The sequence below is a fragment of the Acomys minous genome (assembly GCF_964271855.1).
Source record: "Acomys minous genome assembly, chromosome: 9".
Classification (NCBI taxonomy): domain Eukaryota; kingdom Metazoa; phylum Chordata; class Mammalia; order Rodentia; family Muridae; genus Acomys; species Acomys minous.
This window is the reverse complement of record NC_140490.1, coordinates 77016330-77034594: the sequence shown is the minus strand read 5'-3', so window position 1 is coordinate 77034594 and position 18265 is coordinate 77016330. Positions and strand designations below refer to the sequence as shown.

The following is an 18265-nucleotide window of genomic DNA, read 5'->3' as shown; positions in this document are numbered from 1 at the left end:
CAGCCAGTGCTCTTGACCTCTGAGCCATCTCTTCAGCCCCTAGGATTTTCTTAAACCACCTAAACCAGAATCATGGGATTTGTCCTTGATCTTAGACCCGAGTCCTGTCCATTCTAATTCTAAGGTGTTCTCGCTTCTTCCAAGTTTTACTGATGTTTGAGTTCTAGAAGAAAATACAGCATACAAAGGGCAAAAGGCCATTGCCAGAAGATGCATTCATGACTAACCCAGGCCGTCTAGTCTTAACAGGGTCCACTCAGGTTACAGGTCTGACCTAGCACATTGTAGTGATCAGATTCCCTGTGATAACACTATGGGCCATTGTCAATATTCATCCATTATGGTGTTGGCTCATAAGAGTGACTTGAATGACAATTTCCTCTGTCCTGGGTTGTCAGGATCTCTAAAAACATGACTTGGAATAGTACTTGATTTGGGCATTAAACTTGATCATAGCAATAGAAAATGAGTATTTTGAAGTGATGTTTCATCCAGAAGGGATATGACCAGGCACTTTATACCTAAATACCCTTCATATTGTTGCATTGCCAAGATTCTTCTCTGTGCTCAGTTTTTGTATGGTGGCCAGTGGCAGATTGTTGGGAGGCTATCAAGGTCACTACTTAAACTTCAACTTCACTCTTAGGCTCTTCTTAATTATTGGAATGTGATTTCTTTTTATGTAAAAGAGGAATTAATTTAACCTACAGGCAGTTCCCTGGGAACCTGTGTTGTTCAGTCTCATCAGGACTACATAGCACCTAGTTCTTCTCTCCTTACCAGCCTTTGCCACCCTACTGACAACCTCTAGTCTTCTCTACTTCCAAGCAAAGGACAGGGTTCATAGCACCATGGTGGACAGAGAAGCATCTGGCCTATCTTAGAACCCACCTCTTCTTAACCTGGTGCCACAGCCCGTGAAAGGCTTATGCTTCTGAAGGTGTTGTGTGCCTCCCACTTTCTGACACAAACTACTTCAAGACTGCTTTGGGGGTAATTAGAAATTCTTTCTGAGCAATATCTACCCCAATTCTTGCTAAAAATCTTTTTTTTTTTTCTACTAGTGAGCCTGTGGCCAAATGTTGGTAGTATTTAAACATAGTGGCTATTCTGTTTTCATTTCTGATAGTCAACGTATAACCATGGCTTGGTAAATATTAGATAGGCACATGTTAAAAATCTATCACATTTGCTTGAACTCTTTATTTTTTCCTGTATTTTATAGAAGAGTATACAGTGAAGTTGGCATTCTCATTCTTTGCTAATAACCTTAATAAATTAATAAATAATAAATCAATAAAAATAACTATTCAAAAGCAGTTTGATAGTATGTGCTGAAATAAACATATAAACACACCTTTCCCAATAATTACCACCTCTGGGACTTTATTTTAAATAAAAGTATTGGGGGAAAGAGACATTTAACATGCCTAAGTTACAGTAGCCATTTGGTTTCTCTCAAGTGTCTGTCAGCAGACAACAGCTGTAAGTGAAGCATCAGCTTAGTGGCATGTTACTCCCACAGTAGGAAGAGCAGCTGTGACTGTTGTAGTAATGTTAGGAAATTGATACCACAGAACAGCAAGGTAGCATCTATGAACTCTGAGTGACTGCTAACAGTGAAATGTTCAAGTTGTGGCTTGAAATTATAACTGATGTGTTTTGGGGGAGGGGGAGATGACATTCTTTCCAAAGTTTTATGTAAGTACTTTCTATGAGCCTAAGTAATAAGAATAAACAAATTGATTCACTATCATTTTCCCCCAAAGAGCTTTGAAGGTACAATCGTGTGGGAAAGCCAAGATCTCCATGGCCTCGTGTCCAGAAACCTGCCCAGAGTGACAGTGAACGATGGAGGGGGTGTCCTCAGGGTCATCACAGTAAGCTGCCCTCTGTTTGTTTGGGTTGGTTAGAAACATTAACTATTTTATGTGCATAGAAAGTTCAGAGTTTACTTTTATCCCAGGCAGTTTCAAGCATTGCTTTCTGAGTACGGTTAGTAGAAAGTGTTGCTGAGTTATTGGAGTGAAGATGAACAGCTTGAGCTGCATGTTCCTGTAGCTCCAATATTAATGAATAATATAGCTTTGCCTTAAGATTGTTACATTTTTAAGTATGATGTTTTATTTCTCAAGTTTTTCAGTGAGCAATTTTTAGCAGCATTTGTTCATAGCTTAGCATAGTACTTTATACCGGTGTTCTCAGCACTCAGGAAGCTTAAGCAGCAACATTGCCCTAAACTTGAGTGCAGCTAGCTGCAGAGTAAGAAAGGAAGAAAAGAAACATTTCTTCATAGTTGGCTATTTTGCCTTGCTAGCAAAATGTTAGTTAAAATACTATCTACCTAACGGGTACATTGGCACACACCTATAATCCCAACACTCGGGGAGGCAAAGGCAAGCGGATCTCTGTGAGTTTGAGGCTAGCCTGGTCTACAAAGTGAGTCCAGGACAGCCAAGGCTACACAGAGAAACCCTGTCTCAAAAAAACCAAACACTGTCTACCACAATATTAAGCTGAGCACAATGTCCTATGCCTATGGCCCCAGCTCGCTGCTCAAGCTAAAGCTGGAAGATTAGTGTTCAGGGCCAGCCTGGGCAACATAGATAGCATCATGCTGTCTTGAGAGAGGCAGGGGGGGCAGTTGGCGAGCTAACTTGCTTTTGTTTTATTTTGAAGCAACTCTGGAGTTTCTGAATCATATTTCTCATTCAGATTTTCCTCAGGTAAATTTCTCAAGCATAGAATAGTAATGATATAGATAGACCTATCAAGCAAGAGGCATGTTGTGGTGAAGTTGCAGACAGCCTTGCCATTCCCCTTGGTACTTAGTCTAGTGAATAGGAAGATACTTGGCATTTAAATGTAGAAGTTTAATCTCTTGAATGTTAGCCTGCTCACATGAAATAATTCTTGGTTTTAAAATGAGTGCCATGTGATTTATTACTTAATCAGAAAGCATTTCTTGCACAACCACTGTAAGGCAGGCACAATTAATCCATCACAGGTCCATAGTCCAGGGAAAAAGTAAGGCTGGAGAGATGGCTCAGAGGTTAATAGCACTGTCTGTTCTTCCAAAAGGACCTGAGTTCAGTTCCCAGCAGCTACATGGTGGCTCACAGCCATGTGTAATGAGACCTGGTGCCCTCTTCTGGTGTGTAGGCACATAGATACGAGATAGATAGATAGATAGATAGATAGATAGATAGATAGATAGATAGATAGATAAGTTAGGGGTTGACCGGATGCCTCAGCAGGTGAAGGCATGTGATGCCAAGCCTAATAACCTAATTCAGTAGGCACACCCATGTACGTACACTCTACAAATAAATAAATGTAATTTTAAAATGTTTAAAAGAAAATATATTAAATAAATGGACCACAAATTCACATGTAATTATACCCGTAACCTTGTAGGTATTTTACCTGTTATTTGTCTAAGATAGAAGAATTTTATGGAATGGAACCATAATTTTTATTATAAACTATTTCATCACAGGTGCCTTTAATATCATGCTACCTTCTATTTGTGAAACTTAAAAATATCTAGGACACACCCAAATTCCTTAATATTTGAATGTGTTACACTAAGGAAATAAGTTTCCTTCTGAGTTGAAGACTTAAGTTCAGCTGTAGAGACTAATGATCTGCTTTGGAGGAAAGATGGGGGTGGGAGGGGTCAGAGACACCTTGAACATTCAGCTACTCGGGGAAGAAGACCCTGAGCAGGAACAATTCCACCAAGTCTTCTCCCTGCCAGTAAGTGATGATGTCAGGAAAACTTAAAGCTAGGCTGTGACCTTTGAGAAAAGTTAATAAACAAGAGTCCTAGTTAGGTTTAAATGTCATTTTGTACAGCCTAGAGTCATCTTAGAGAGGTGTGGCCTGAGGCCTATGGGCATGTCTATATCTTGACTGTTGATTGATGCACAGCCCAGTTCACTGTGGGTGACACTATTCTCTGGACAGGTGGTTCTGGGCTGTATAAAAAAGCCAGCTAAGAACAGTCTGTGAGTGACCCATCCAGCAGTAGTCCTCCCTGATGTCTGCTGAGTTTCCTGGTTAGAGATAATGCTACATGGAGTAGTTAGCAGGCCTGCCTCTAAGTGGAGTAGTTAGCAGGCCTGCCTCTAAGTGCATGCTTTAGTTCCTGCCATGACTTCCCACAGTGATGCATGTGACCTGGAAGTGTAACCCAGTAATCAATTTCTTGAAGGAAGTTGCCTTTCAACAGTGTTTATCACAACAACAGAAATCAAACCAGAATATGATTACTAGATTATTGTTAAAATTTAAACAAGCCAAAACAAGTAGAACATACTGAAGTTTAAAAAGAAAGTATACAGTTATGGAATTAGACTTGAAATCTACAACATTCCGCTACAAACTATATTTTAAATTAAATGCATGTTATTCACAGTGACCTCAGAATACTCTTTAGTTGCCTCAAAATGGTGTTATGTAGAGAGAGTCCTTCTCCACTGAGATCTGCTTAAAAGAAAGAGTAGCCACACAGTATGCCATCTCACAAAAGGAAATACTGTGAAAGCACTGATGACTGCTTTTGACAGTTTCGGCTCTATTCTGGAAGGCAGCCATATTGGAGCACATCATAGAGAAGGCAGCAGTTCAGTGAATGGGGTGACTTGTGAAGAGGTGACTGATGAAAGTGCCTCTGAGAGGCAAGACTGATGGCTGGTGTCAGTTCAACAGCGGTAGGAAGTCAGTTTGCATCTGATTTGTTGGGAACAGATGATGGTTTAAAGAACCTTTACTCTGCATGGCCCCTGAATTCTCAAGCGCACTAAGATCTCGTCAGATTCGTGTGAATTTGTGGGGAGTGGGAAGGTGATAATTCCTTGTTTTTTAAAGCAATAGAGTTAGATATAAACTAAGTTGGTTTTTGTACTATTGTGGTTGTGGGTATAAGAACATTTATTCAGCTTTAAGTTGGAATTCTGAGCACTGGGTCAGAGCCATCCTGATACTTTAAATCCATGGCATAAGGGCTGGTAAGGTGGCTTTAGTGGTCCAGAGCACTGTCTGCGTATATTCCTTATTTTTCTATTGCTGTGGTAAGACAAGACCAAGGCATCTTATAAAAGAAAGTGTTTAATCTGGGACTCACAGTTCCCAGTGGTTAAAACCCATATTATGGAGCCTGGCAGCAGACAGGCAAGCTTGGTACTAAAACAGTAGTTGAGAATTTACATCTTGATCCACAAGCTTGAGACAAAGAACTAACTGGGAATGGCTTTTTGAGCCCTCAGAAGCCCATCCCACTAACACATCTCCTCCAACAAGGCCACACCTCCTAATCTTTCCCAAACAGTCCTACCACCTAGGGACCAAATATTCAAATATATGAGCCTATAGGGGAGAAGGGGGCATTCTTGCTCAAACCACCACAGTGCTCATCAGAGGACCTGTGTTGGGTACCCAGCACCCACATAGTGGCACCAGCCTTGGAGTATGGTGCCCTCCTCTGACCTTCTATGGCCCTGCACTGAATGTGGTGGTAGACATACATACATGTATACAAAATATCTGTGCACATAAAGTAAAAATAAAGGAATAAATACAAATGAAAGGCATCAGTATCTGCTGTAGGGCAGGCACCTTGGGGCTTCTGCTGGTTCAGCTCTGCATTTGTAATACATTCACTGTTAGCCATGAAATGCCTGAGCACTTTTGTTTTCATTCCTTTCAGGCTGGGGAAGGGGCACTGCCTCATGAATTCATGGAAGGTGTGGAGGGAGTTGCAGGTGGCTTTATCTACACTGTTCAGGGTAAGTTGGCTAGTGCAAATGCCTCTGTGCCTACCCTTGTTTTATAATTTGCTGTGAAAGGTCATCTTGTCATGTTAAAAGTCTCTTATTGAGCTAGGTACAATGTTGTATGCCTGAAATGCTGACACTTAAGAGACTGTAGAAAGATGATGACTTCAAAGCCATCCTGGGTGGCAACACCCTGTCTCCAAAACCAAGCCAAAAAAGATGACTTTTTAAAGGCATGCATTCTGTTATACAAGTAAAGCATAGCTGGACTCTTTCTGTTGGTTCCAGTTTTGTTGTTTCCCCGGCATAACGAAACAGTGGTGCAGAGAACATTGTGGTGCCCACGTAAGATAGTACCTCTAATGTCACATCACAAGGAGGCTTTACTGACTAACCCTGCCCTCCCTGAGGACCCTAGTGAACGAGTGCTCTGCTGGCTTCCTTGAGGAAGGAATTTTGGTAACATTTTCAGGTTCTGAGTCTCGAATGTGCTGTAGCATTTTTTTTTCTTCAACAGTCAGCTTTTCCTTTTCAGAAGGTGACGCACTGTTACGAAGCCTTCATTCTCGGCCCCAGAGACTTGCGGATCACATACAGGATCTGCTAGTGGAAGATGCCTTACTGCAGGAGGAAAGCAGTGTCTATGATGACATTGTCTTTGTGGATGTCGTGGATACTTACCGGAATGTTCCTGCAAAGTTACTGAACTTCTATAGATGGTAGGTTGTGTAGCTAATGGGTAGCTGTAATTTGCTTTATTTTGTTTTAGAAACATCAAACCCTGAGATTTCAAAATTCAAAAGACTTATCACCCAGGATATGACCTATTATAACCTGGGTGCATACACACACACACATTTTTAAATTCATGTATGTGTCTCTTTGCTGTGTAAGTGTGGGTGTCTTCAGAGGCCAAAAGAAGGCGTCAGAACGTCTGGAACTAGGCTTCCACACAGTTGTAAGCTGTCCTACATGAGTACCAGCAGCCAAATGGGTGGCTCCTCTGCAGCACATAGTTCTAACTGCTGACCCAACTCTTCAGCACCTGGCTCCTTCTGAAGTCATCCTCTAACATGCTGTTGCTTTCTCATTTAGATGAACAGATCTATAGAGTGGATGTTAAGTGGTCAAAACAAACAAAACAAAAATTAATTTCCTTTGGTTCATTCCTGTGTACCCTGTGTGTCTCAGTGTAGCATTGAATGAAATCAGTGAGCCTGGAAATGCTCCCTTTTTACTTTTACTACTACCTAATCACCCAGTTCCCTAGTTATATTCATACCAGGTTCCTAATCTGAATTCTGCTCAACTAAATATCCTCCTTGCATTGCTGGTCTCTACTCCATCAACTTCCAAACTTGTTGCATTGGGATACATGCAGTGGTGCCTGAGTTTTGTCCCCGCTGCATGGAGGCTGAGACAGAAGGTTCCTTTGTGCCTACAAGCTTAAGACCAGCTTTTACAACATAGCAAGGCTCTGAAAGACAACAAATAAAAACCCTGCTTGTCTCCTAACTTCCTAGAGCCTCCAGTGGTTCTTAGGTTTTGGCTGTACTTTACATTTGTGACAATATTTCGTTAGAATTTTAACATACAGTTACTGTGGCTGTACTGATGTGCTGAGAAACACTTGCTCTCTCACATGGCTGAGGTACTGACTCCCTGGAGTTGTCCGTGCCTGACTGGAATTTTACACTTTTTCCTTATCTTTTGAAACCTTGACTTATTTCTTAGAAAAGCCTACCAGATCTCTTTCTTCACTTCTCTTCTCAGGTGGAAGTTCAAAGTGCATTCTGGATATGTTTTCTTGGAGACTTGAGTTCTAGATTGTCCAGTTAGTTTGTTGAAGGAATCATTTCCTCATGGGGGCTAATTATTGTTATTTTGGAGTCATCTGTGGGTGGAAAGCAGAAGCATCTGGAATATCAGGACTGCATCTAGACAGCAATAGATAAGAGCCTGTCACAGCCAGGCTGCTGTGGCACACCTTAAATCCCAGCGCTTAGAGTGCCAGGTGTGGATGAGGCCACTATGAGGAGTTTCAGGAATTAGAAGTCAGAACTTAGATTTGGGTAGTTGTGGGTACACTAGAATTTTTAACAGAGTTCCTTCCCAGGTGTGGAAATTGAACTTAGTGTGGAGACTACCTTCAGTATGCTTTCCTCGTCCTGTTCCTTACACATCCCCTGTTTTTTCTGCTTCCTTCCCTCATTTCCTCTGTTGCCAAACCCCAGCAGAACTGTTTTTACATTTGCTCCTCATAGCCCACACAACTATCTACCTTCTGGTTCTTAGCATGCTTTGAGTGGAGGGAGGGAAACCCTGGGGATGGGAAAGAGGACAGATGCTCTACTAGTGTGCGGGTTCTAGCGCTACCTTCCACATTTTAATTCAGTGTTTAATTACTTGGCCTTATTTACACAACAGAATCACCAGTGACTTAAATATCTGTCAAAAGCTTATTTCTGATTGGCAAATACTGTTACACTGTTAGAAATAACTGAAAAGGCTGAGTTTGGTGGTGCACATTTAGCCCCATCACTCCAGAGGCAGAGGTAGGTAGATTTATGAGGCCAGCTTGGTCTACACAGTAAGTACTGACTGGTTCCCTGACAAGTTTTTACTTACAGACAGATGTGCAAGGACCAACAGTGAGGTACAGAATCTGGCTTTACCATTTGATTGGTGTCTAGAGAAATGAAGTAAAACACACACACACATTACACACACACACACTGCTCCCCTACCCCCCGGTTCTTCCAGAGGGTTGTTTATGATAATTTAAGTGCTGGAATTGTTTCCAAAGACAAATATGCTTGCATGCTGTAAGTCATGGTTTGTTTTGGTTTTTCGAGACAGGGTTTCTCTGTGTAGCCTTGGCTGACCTGGACTCACTTTGTAGACCAGCTGGCCTCAAACTCACGGCTATCCACCTGACTCTGCCTCCTGAGTGCTGGGATTAAAGGCATGTGCCACTATGCCTGGCCTGTAAGTCATGTTTTAACCCATAATGTATCCATTTAAAAAAAGTTTGAGACCGTCTCACTCAGTATCTCTTGGCTGGCCTAGAACTCAAGAGCTCCACCTGCCTCTGCTTCCCACCACACCTGGCCCATTTCATAACACACCTTGTTCACAGTGTTCTAAGTGAGAACTTCAGGTCTGATACCTGTCCATGATCCTGGGCTTTGTGATTAGGCTCACATGGGCCAGGGGACAAGGGACAGGTAGGTCTGTCTGCTGTCTGTGGAGAGTGACTGGGAAGCACTTATTAGAACAGATGTTCTACTTCAGTCAGACTTGTCATTCCTGTTATTCCAGTTGGTCAAGTGAGGACCAACTAGAGTTGATGGCCACAGTGATAGCTTCTCTGTGTGCAGGATAAGACGCCAAGGTGCACAGTGGCTCCTTCCAGGGCTGCACTGACTTGCCTATCTCTTTCTGTCAACAGGACTGTGGAAACCACCAGCTTTGGTTTGCTGCTCAAGACAGATGATGACTGCTACATAGACTTAGAAGCTGTGTTTAATAGAATTGCTCAGAAGAATCTAGATGGGCCTAATTTTTGGTGGGGAAAGTAAGTGAAACATGGACAGCCATTGGCATTCTTGTACTTGACTAAGTGTAATTAATTTAGAATTTCTACAAGAAAAAATGTTAAGACATTCCTTACTGCTTATACTATCCTGGACTAGTTAGTATGCTATCACTATAATTAGAGGGATTTTTATTATTATTATTATTATTATTATTATTATTATTATTATTATTATTATTATTATTATTCTACTGAAAAATCTCAGGTTTATTAACTAGGAATCAAAGATGTGGTTTTAGAAGTGCATGATCTTCGGAAGCTGTTGTATGTTTTTTTTGTTGTTGTTGTTAGAATCATGTATGACACATCTCCATAGCCATTGTCTTTGGTCCTTAGGAACACTGCAGGATTAGTGATTTGGCGGGTTTGGTTTCATTTAAATATGTACAGTACAGGGTGGGCTTCCTTAGCTTCCATTCAGGAGCTGAGAGCTTACCTAACTAATCTATGTAGACGACATAATTTCTAGGGTACATAATTTCTTTCCTTAGGCTGCAAGAATTTTTCCCTGCTCTGTAAGCTCATCCCTTGACAGTGAGCAAAGAAATGTAGTAGAAGGATGTGGTTAGCTACTACAAAGAAGCCACTTGTGTAACATCTCAGTTTCAGGTTGAATTGGGCAGTGGACAGAACTGGAAAGTGGCAGGAGCTGGAATACCCCAGCCCAGCTTACCCTGCCTTTGCATGTGGGTCAGGGTACGTGATCTCCAAGGATATCGTCGACTGGCTGGCAGGCAACTCTGGAAGGTTAAAGACCTATCAGGTAACAAGATCACTCATCCAGTCCAACGTCCTGAGATGTCACTGAAGCAGAGCCAGCTTACCATGGTTGTCCTTTCTTAGGGACATAGTCCTGCCACCTCTCAGACTTTGGCCACGATGACTATTCCTGTATATTTTCGGCCTGCTTACACTGTTTTCAGTCTTCATTTGCAAGTGTATTCTCTGGAGGAATGTAAATACTTCTGTTCATAAGAAAGAAGCTATGTACGTCTTTAATCCCAGCACTTGGGAGGCAGACGCAGGAGGATCGCTGTGAGTTCGAGGCCAACCTGGTCTACAAAGCGAGTTCAGGACAACCGAGGCTACACAGAGAAACCCTGTCTCAAAAAAAAAAAAAAAAGAAAGAAACTAAAGAAGTCCCTTCTTTCTCCTGACCTGGATATAGTGTCTAGGACCAATATGCCCAGTTACTAGATCCATAGCACACTCTATTGTGTTGGTGTAAGGCCCGTGAGGAAAGAGCTTGTGTGTTCGCTGTATGCTTCCTGTCTCCCATCTCTAGCTCACTCTAGTGTAGTCTACATTTGGCCTTTAGTTACAAAAACATTAAAAGTTTGCTTTTGACCATGAGTAGGGTGAAGATGTCAGCATGGGCATTTGGATGGCAGCCATAGGACCTAAAAGACACCAGGTAAGCAGGTATATGGGGCTGCTGACGTCAGGGCTCTGGTAGGTATGCAAGTGAGCTTACGTACTGAACACCCCACTCTTAGCACAGGAAATGAAAGCCTTCTGGCATCCCAGTTGTGCTCTTAAATCATAACACTCTACCTCATTATTCCTCAGACCGTGTATCTGTGTGTAAACCAAAAGGAAATGCTATGAATCAAAGTTCCTTCCCTTACCCATAAGATAGAATTAGGTCTTCAAATTTGATCAGAAAGTCCTCATAGTTTTACAATTTATAATTTGTTGACTTGAGTTTCTGCCACATGTCAGTGAGAAGACCTCTTAATTCTTCTGATTTTACCTAGTATTTTATTAATAAGGAGCCAAGGTGGGTAAATGTGTGTGCAAATAGCTAAATTGGAGGTAGGAACCTTGGAGCTGGGAAGACAAGCTTTTGCCTCGTTTGTTGTATTGATTTCTGAATTCTTGCTCCTCCTACTCTGGCTATAGGCGTACAGAACAGTCCACACTTACTCAGCAGGGACAGGAATACACACCCTGTCAGCTTAGCCTGAGTCCTGCCGCTGCAGCAGACTCTCAGCCTTCTCAAAGAATCTGAGCATTGTGGCCCGTAGTTTGCATAGGCTGTGGAGCTTGTTGTTGGTGTATCAAGATCCTTTATTAACTATAAACAGTCACACATAGGATAGTCACTTTGTCCTGCCCTGTGGAGGCATTGTCATCTTTAAATACTTGACGTTGCCTTCTGGAGCTGAAGAGCCTCTTGGACAGGAAGCTTTGTTCCTTCCATGTACTCAAGGCATGGAGTTGGTGAGTCCCTCATTCTAGGTGTTTGTTAGAAACAGGGATCATCAGGTGCCCCCAAGGCACATGTCAGTTCTAGCAGCCCCTATGCCCATCAGAATTAGCATGGTTTTAAAAGATTTTGATTTTACCTAGGATTTGTGTTCTTGGAGTCAGTATGTTTCTTCATATAAACATTGTTATTCTGCCAAGGAGTATGGCACTCAGGTCAGGAGTCTTGGACATGCCTGCTTTTCTTACAGCATAGTAATAGGAGGGATTCTGTTTCACTCTCATTGCATTTAAGTTAAATGAGATAACTTACAAAGACATAGTACAGTGCAGAGTACCGCTCTCTCTAAAAGGGAATAAAGTATTCATTTGTGCTCCCTGTACTTGTTTTCATAGAATTGCTTATGCTGACTCTAAGACTATTAATGTATTTATCTTAGCTGATAATATAGTGACTGCATACATATGGGGTAGTGTGGCGTTTAATGTTCACACTGCAGCCTGAGGACTATGAAGCCGTGGTGGATTCCCAAAATCAGGAGCCATCTCCCAGCCCAAATCTCAAGAGTTGTTCAGCTTTGGTAGGGTACATTTAGGTGTCCCGTATATATTGTTTCCTGGTTCTGTCTAATATTTTGTTTCTCAACAGGACAGCCTGTGGCTGTGTGAGAAAACCTGTGAGACAGGAATGTTGTCTTCTCCTCAGTACTCACCAGAAGAACTGAGCAGACTGTGGGAACTGAAGGAACTGTGTGGGGATCCTTGTCAGTGCGAAGCAAGAGTGCGGTGATCCTCAAAGACCAGGGACTGTAAGTGAGGAGAGCCCATGGCTGGTAGTGTGCTGTAAGCACTAGGGTATTACTAGACTGCACAGATCTTAATGACTCAACTGATACTGTGGCTTAAGTTTTTATTTATAAAGTGGAAAATTATTTAAATCCAAATTATTTTATAAAAAATACTGCTAATTCCTGATCACTTGCTAATTAGCAATTCATCATTATCATTTTTGGTTAAAACTGGCAAAATTAAAAAAATTGTAATAACTCCACTTAAATCTCAACCAGGATTACAAAATAGCTCTGCATAATTTAATTAGGCCAGAAAGAATCTACAAAGATGCTGGCATTGTGGTGCAAGGGGGGCCACATATACCAAAGTCTGGGTTGCTGGAAATACCAGTTTGTGGATCTTTGATATGGGCAACCTGGCCTTGAAAAGGAAATACTTGGGATCTTGCTTAAGATGTTTATTTACATATGTGCCACGATTTCTTTCAGCATTTAATGTAAATCCTGAATGTCTCAGCATGTACTGAGACATTTACTCTCACTAAACTGTTTCTGTGAGTGTGAGTAAAAGTAAACACCTCAGGGGTCAGTGTCACAGGGAAGTAGAGAAGGCACTGTGCCTTGCCTCATGTTTACCGTGTAAGACAGGCTCCGTAGAGGCATAATGTAGGGGGAGTATATTGCACAGAGTAGAAGATATGTTTCCTTAGCTTAAGGGACATTTCTCAGAATAACCAACCAAATCACTATAGTAAGCTTTTTAAAATAGTATGTAGCCCACAGCAGATGTTATCTCTACTCAGATTTAGACTGTTTCTACTTCATATTTACATCACATAAGGGTAAAGCTGTGAAAACAAAGTAGAAAAAAATCACTAGTAATCAAAGCCTTTATTAATATACAACCAAATGGTCTTTTTCCAACAAAACATACATCCTTTGTGAGAGCAAAGTTTTTGTTTCTGGTGTATTTACATGCCAGCCACTAAACTCTTATGATTGGACTGTTACCATCGTACCAGTAGACAATCTCCATTCTCCACAGAATAAAACTGTAATGACTGTAGGTCATTTTCTAGTTCAATTTCTCTGCCAGGCATCTAAAATTAGAACAAAGTGAGGAGGAATGAGTAAAACAGATTGCTGACACATGTTCGACATGCCACCATCCAATGGCAGGTGACTTGAGAAGTCAAAAGGCTGCCTCTGTTTAGAATCTGAAGTGTGGCTCATGCTACTGTGGGGAGCTTAAGCTTAGCTTTGTGTTTCTGCTTAGCAACTTACCTTGGGACTTTCATAGGACAACAGAAGTTCTGACACAGGAACTTTGAGAAGACGTGACAGCAGTCCCTTTACCTTTTGAACTGTCATGGAATCTATCAAAGAAAAGAAAAGTCTATTTCTCTCATGAGGACTAAATGTAGAGATAGCTCAAGTGAGGCAGCCATGATCTGTTTATCTTAGCATCAGTTTACCTAAGATACTAAGTGACTAAAGGTTTGAGTTTATTTATTTTTTTTTTGCAAACTGGGAAATGGAGACAATGTTTGACCTAAGTGGTCAGTGAGGTGTCATACCATTTTAGTAGCATTTACTATTTCTTCCTCAATCTGAGTAACCAGAAATAATCACCTCACTGAGGGGAAGAAAAAAAAAGGCCTTTGTGATAACTTCCTAAGGGGTTGCTGAAGATCCCTGGAGTGGGGCCTTGAGGACACCTCTCAGCCTTACTTTCCCTCTAGAAGAGAGCATAGTCCTAAAGGGTTGATGAGGTCCCTCCCAGCATGCTTATCCGGTCACCATCAGGATGTGCACACACATGACCACTAGGTATGGGAAGGCCACTCAGAAGAACAAATGCTCTGGTCCATTCAGAACACACTAGGAACTTCTTTCCAAAGACAGGCTGTGGTACATAGTGGATATTTTGATTAAGAATTTTAGTTTCTCTGAAGCTTTAGCTGAAAGTACAGCAATAGTGTGGTATCCCACAAAGATCACAATGTAGTCAAATATTTTTCTATAAAAATTGTTTTTATAAATGCTGTGTTTTTATGCAACTTGTGATAATAAATCTCTATTTTAGAATAAAACTAGCCTTTTCCTGTTTGTGATCCACTTTGACTGCCATACTACCCTGAATGTGATTGATCAAGTTAACTGTGTCTAGAGAGGAGTGGGCGGGGTCCCAGACTGACTAAGGAAGGGAAAGGGAGAAGACAGGTTGACTGCCAGCATGGCTGTGCTACCCTAGTACAGACCTAATGTGACACTGCCACACTCCCAGCAATTCCTTTCCTCCATGGTCAGCATAAACCTTCCTTACATGGCTTGAGTATTTTTTCAGAGCAACAAGAAGTTAATGCACACTGTGAAATTACTACACTGTTCGGCAAACAAGGAGATGTATTGACTAGAGTCGGTCAGATTCATGTTTCCATTTCTTCACATGCTCCTAGCTTTAAATCTAGCCCATCAGCATTTAGCTGTGAATGAAGTTAATCTTGAGAATATACAGAACTGTGTCATGCTTAAAAATGGGCAGATTCTTTTCAGTGCAAGTCTAAGGTCAGTTAGGTTGATCCAAAAGCATTTATTTTCCTAATAGTAACTCAGTTCCAGTAGTACAAATTTTTTTTTTAAGGATTCTAAATATCCAAGTTGTTTAAAAGCACTGACTTCTCTCTTGATCAGGGAATAATCTCTAGAGAAGAAAAGGCCCAGAGCATCTATCTGTGAGCCTAAAGTTGGTGTGGTGACTGATTCCTGTCAGGGGCACTCAAGTCCTCACATCTGTGGTCCAGGTGTGGGCCACATGGCATTTTACCCCAGCACTTGGCAAGCAGAAGCAGGCAGGCATCAGAGTTCAAGATCAGAGTAACACAGTAAGACCCCACCACCATCACAGGCAGTGCTCACAAATTTAACGAAAGTGTTTTCCAGATCAGCCAATGGCATCCTGGAGAGCCTGAAACTTTGTTGTGTTTTAGATTAAGCACTAATGAAAACATCCTGAGTCCTGAGGTACTACATGAACTAAAAAGTTCACATTCCAGCTAGCTCTACCCACTCGGACAGCAGAGTCAGGTGTGTTCTTACCTGGCAACTGCTTTTCTAATACTTGCTGTTCAAGTTTGTTTGAGCATTTTATCTTCAATGCTTTAAGGAAAAGGGGGGAAAGATTACTTATAATCTATAGCAGGGAATTATAGCATGCATGCACACAGAATTGTGACTGTGCCTCTGAGTAGAGCACACAATCTGTTTGATGACTAGCACCAGTAAATAAAAATGTATAGGCAAAGAGATTGCCAGAGAATGCAGCAGTTTACCACAACTTGGCTCAGTCCTCATAAGTGATTTTCAGTGATGTAATTAAATTTTTCTATTATTTCCATAAAGCTGGGCATGGTAGTGCACACCTGTAATTCCAGGCTGTAATCCTATCTTGAAAGGCTGTGGTAGGATTGCCACAAATTGAAAGCCAGACTAGACAACATATGCCAGCTATGAGACCTTCTTTCAAAAAAAAAAACCAAAATAACCAAAACCACCACCACCCACCCCACGCTCCCCACCAACTTTCACAGCCCCTGCACTAGGGAGGCTCAAGGAGGACGATAATGAGTCCATGGCTGCCTGGGTTCATATAACAAGCTCTTGTCTCCGACAGCTGACCCAGCCATTCTGTCACTTTCTTTCCCTCCGTACTCCTTCCAGACAGTTTAGCTAGGGTTCTGCTTATCACCACTCTGCTCCCTCCTACACCTGAAAGGCTATTCAGTGAGTCTGCAGCACGGGAGCTAACAGGATGCCCAACACAGACTGAGTGAGCTGGAGATGATTACTACCTAAGACAGTGGTTCTCAACCTTAGGGTCATAACCCCCTTGGGGGTCAAAGGACCCTTTCACGGGAGTCACCTAAGACCAGTGGAAGACACAGATACTTATATACAGTCCACAACAGTACCAAAATTATACTTATGAAGTAGCAATGAAAATAACTTTATGGTTGGGGTCACCACAACATGCAGACCTGCTGCCCTGAGAGAAACGCACTTCATCCCTATCAAGCAAGCTGTCCCCATTTGCTTCACGCCCAAGACCCAGTACAAGGCAGCTGTGTGAAAGGATTCTTACTTAGTAGCTGATTTTTGAGCATGAATGGCTGTTGTGTTTTGAGTTCCTCATCTTCAGGTGCACCATATTCTGTTTTTTAAAAGAAGAAATAAGGGGATTAATAAGCCAGAGGCCACAATAAAGAAACAATGTTTGTGTGAACAGAGCCTCTCCCAGGACCAAGTCAGCATCACAGATCAATTAGCCTGGAATTACCCTCCTCCTGCACAGCTGCTTGGTGGAAGGTCAGGAGAGAGAAACAGTTACTCCCAAAGAAGATCATCTGCTTTGTGACTAGGTTCCATGCTTATTCTGACAGTAGCCTAACTACTAAACCCGTTCGTTCAAAACCTTCCAACTTGGTTTCAATTTTCAAAATGCCCTTTCCTTCAGGGTTCTGAGAGAAACTAGGTGTGATGTGGACAGAAGTCACAGGACCCCATCAGGTTTAGCCAGACATTTAGTCAGGGGTTTAGTCCTGCTGCAGACCAGTTCCTGCACCTGCAGCACAAGCAGCAGCTTCCCTTATCTGTGGGGACACATCCTAGGACCTCAGTGGCTATCTGAACCTGAATAGCATGAGACAGAGTGAGCCTATCTCTATGTTGTTAAGTAGCACATGCCTGTGATCATCAATTAGATACTATAAGGGGCTATCAACTACCCCAATGTGCTGTGACGGAAGTTATGTGAACTAGCTCTTTCAGAACATCTTTCTGTACTTTGAAGCTTCCATAAGTCCATTTCACAGTTCTCTTTAAGAACCATGGCACTGGCTAGGTGGTAGTGCTGCATGCCTTTAACTCCAGCACTCCGGAGACAGGGACAGGTGGAACTGATTTTGAGGCCAGCCTACAGAGCAAGTTCCAGGACAGTCAGGGCTACAGAAAAACCCTGTCTCAACACACACACACCCTCCCAAAAAATGGCACTGTCATTTCCAAGTGAAACACTTGTCATAGCACTGTGACAGCTTGGTGATCTATGTGCTGATTCACTGAATGACTCATGGAAGGCAGCATATGCAGCATGGAATACTAAGAGAGGCAGTCTTGTGCTGAGTGAGGCAGACAGAACTGCATGCTTAGAAGGTATGCAATTAAAACAACGAATTTTTGATTTCTGGAATTCTCCATTTCATATTTGGGCTGAGGTAGACTAAAGGTAGTGAAACTGCAGAAAGGGGGACTACGGTCCTTCCCTGCTCTACGTGTTTCTCTGCGCACACTTGGCAGTAAGAAGCTGAACTGTACGCACTTACAGGCTGCTTTCCCTTCTCCACCCTCTAGCGACTCAGAATCTACCTAGAGCGGCCAGGAAATTGGGCCAGCTAATGGAATAATTTGAAAGCAATTCCCGCAGGCAGTTTGTCTTCCTGCAATGTTTCAGCTGAAGCATTTATATAGTGAGCTGCTTGCATTAGGAAATATGTGAAAAGAAAAATGGCCTAAAAGTGAACTGTGGAATGATGAAACAATGATGAAGTCAAAACAGTGGAAACTACATTGGGGCACAATGCCCAATCCTTTGCTTCAAAGCCTGGGGCCCTACTAGAGTGCTGAAGTAACCATTGTCAACACTGAATGCCACTAACAAAGGACAAGCCCTCAGGGACTTAGGAAAAGTGATAACATTTATGTGTAAACTTGCCACCCTGGGAGCTTGAGATGCCACCAACGCTTGGGATGACCTGGGTACTTCCAACCTTCGCAAGGGGCTAATCACCCCTAGAAACTGCAGGTCTCTGGGGAGCAAATGCTAACACTGCAGT

At 42.1% G+C, this 18265-nt stretch overlaps 2 protein-coding genes across 16 annotated transcripts in view; one reads left to right on the top strand and one right to left on the bottom strand.

The window, feature by feature from the left end:
• B3GALNT2 (beta-1,3-N-acetylgalactosaminyltransferase 2) overlaps positions 1-18265 on the top strand; it is a 49614-nt gene that overhangs the window by 24679 nt on the left and 6670 nt on the right. For 3 of the 8 annotated variants that reach the window (XM_084794183.1, XM_084794184.1, XM_084794185.1), the window contains exons 6-12: positions 1770-1880; positions 5711-5789; positions 6295-6496; positions 9229-9354; positions 9979-10138; positions 10733-10789; positions 12233-12392. In XM_084794183.1, coding sequence (XP_084650309.1) covers positions 1770-1880; positions 5711-5789; positions 6295-6496; positions 9229-9354; positions 9979-10138; positions 10733-10789; positions 12233-12373 — 876 coding nt within the window. In that variant the 3' untranslated portion in view covers positions 12374-12392. Of the gene's footprint in view, positions 1-1769; positions 1881-5710; positions 5790-6294; positions 6497-9228; positions 9355-9978; positions 10139-10732; positions 10790-12232; positions 12921-17783 lie in introns of those variants that run through there. The other 5 variants (XM_084794188.1, XM_084794182.1, XM_084794189.1 and 2 more) reach the window with 3 other exon arrangements.
• The window catches only part of TBCE (tubulin folding cofactor E), a 37857-nt gene continuing 32838 nt past the window's right edge, over positions 13247-18265 (bottom strand). For 7 of the 8 annotated variants that reach the window (XM_084794177.1, XM_084794181.1, XM_084794175.1 and 4 more), the window contains 4 exons: positions 16516-16584; positions 15474-15533; positions 13659-13750; positions 13247-13474 (listed from right to left, as the gene is read on the bottom strand). In XM_084794177.1, coding sequence (XP_084650303.1) covers positions 13382-13474; positions 13659-13750; positions 15474-15533; positions 16516-16584 — 314 coding nt within the window. In that variant the 3' untranslated portion in view covers positions 13247-13381. Of the gene's footprint in view, positions 13475-13658; positions 13751-15473; positions 15534-16515; positions 16585-18265 lie in introns of those variants that run through there. The other variant, XR_014781465.1, reaches the window with a different exon arrangement.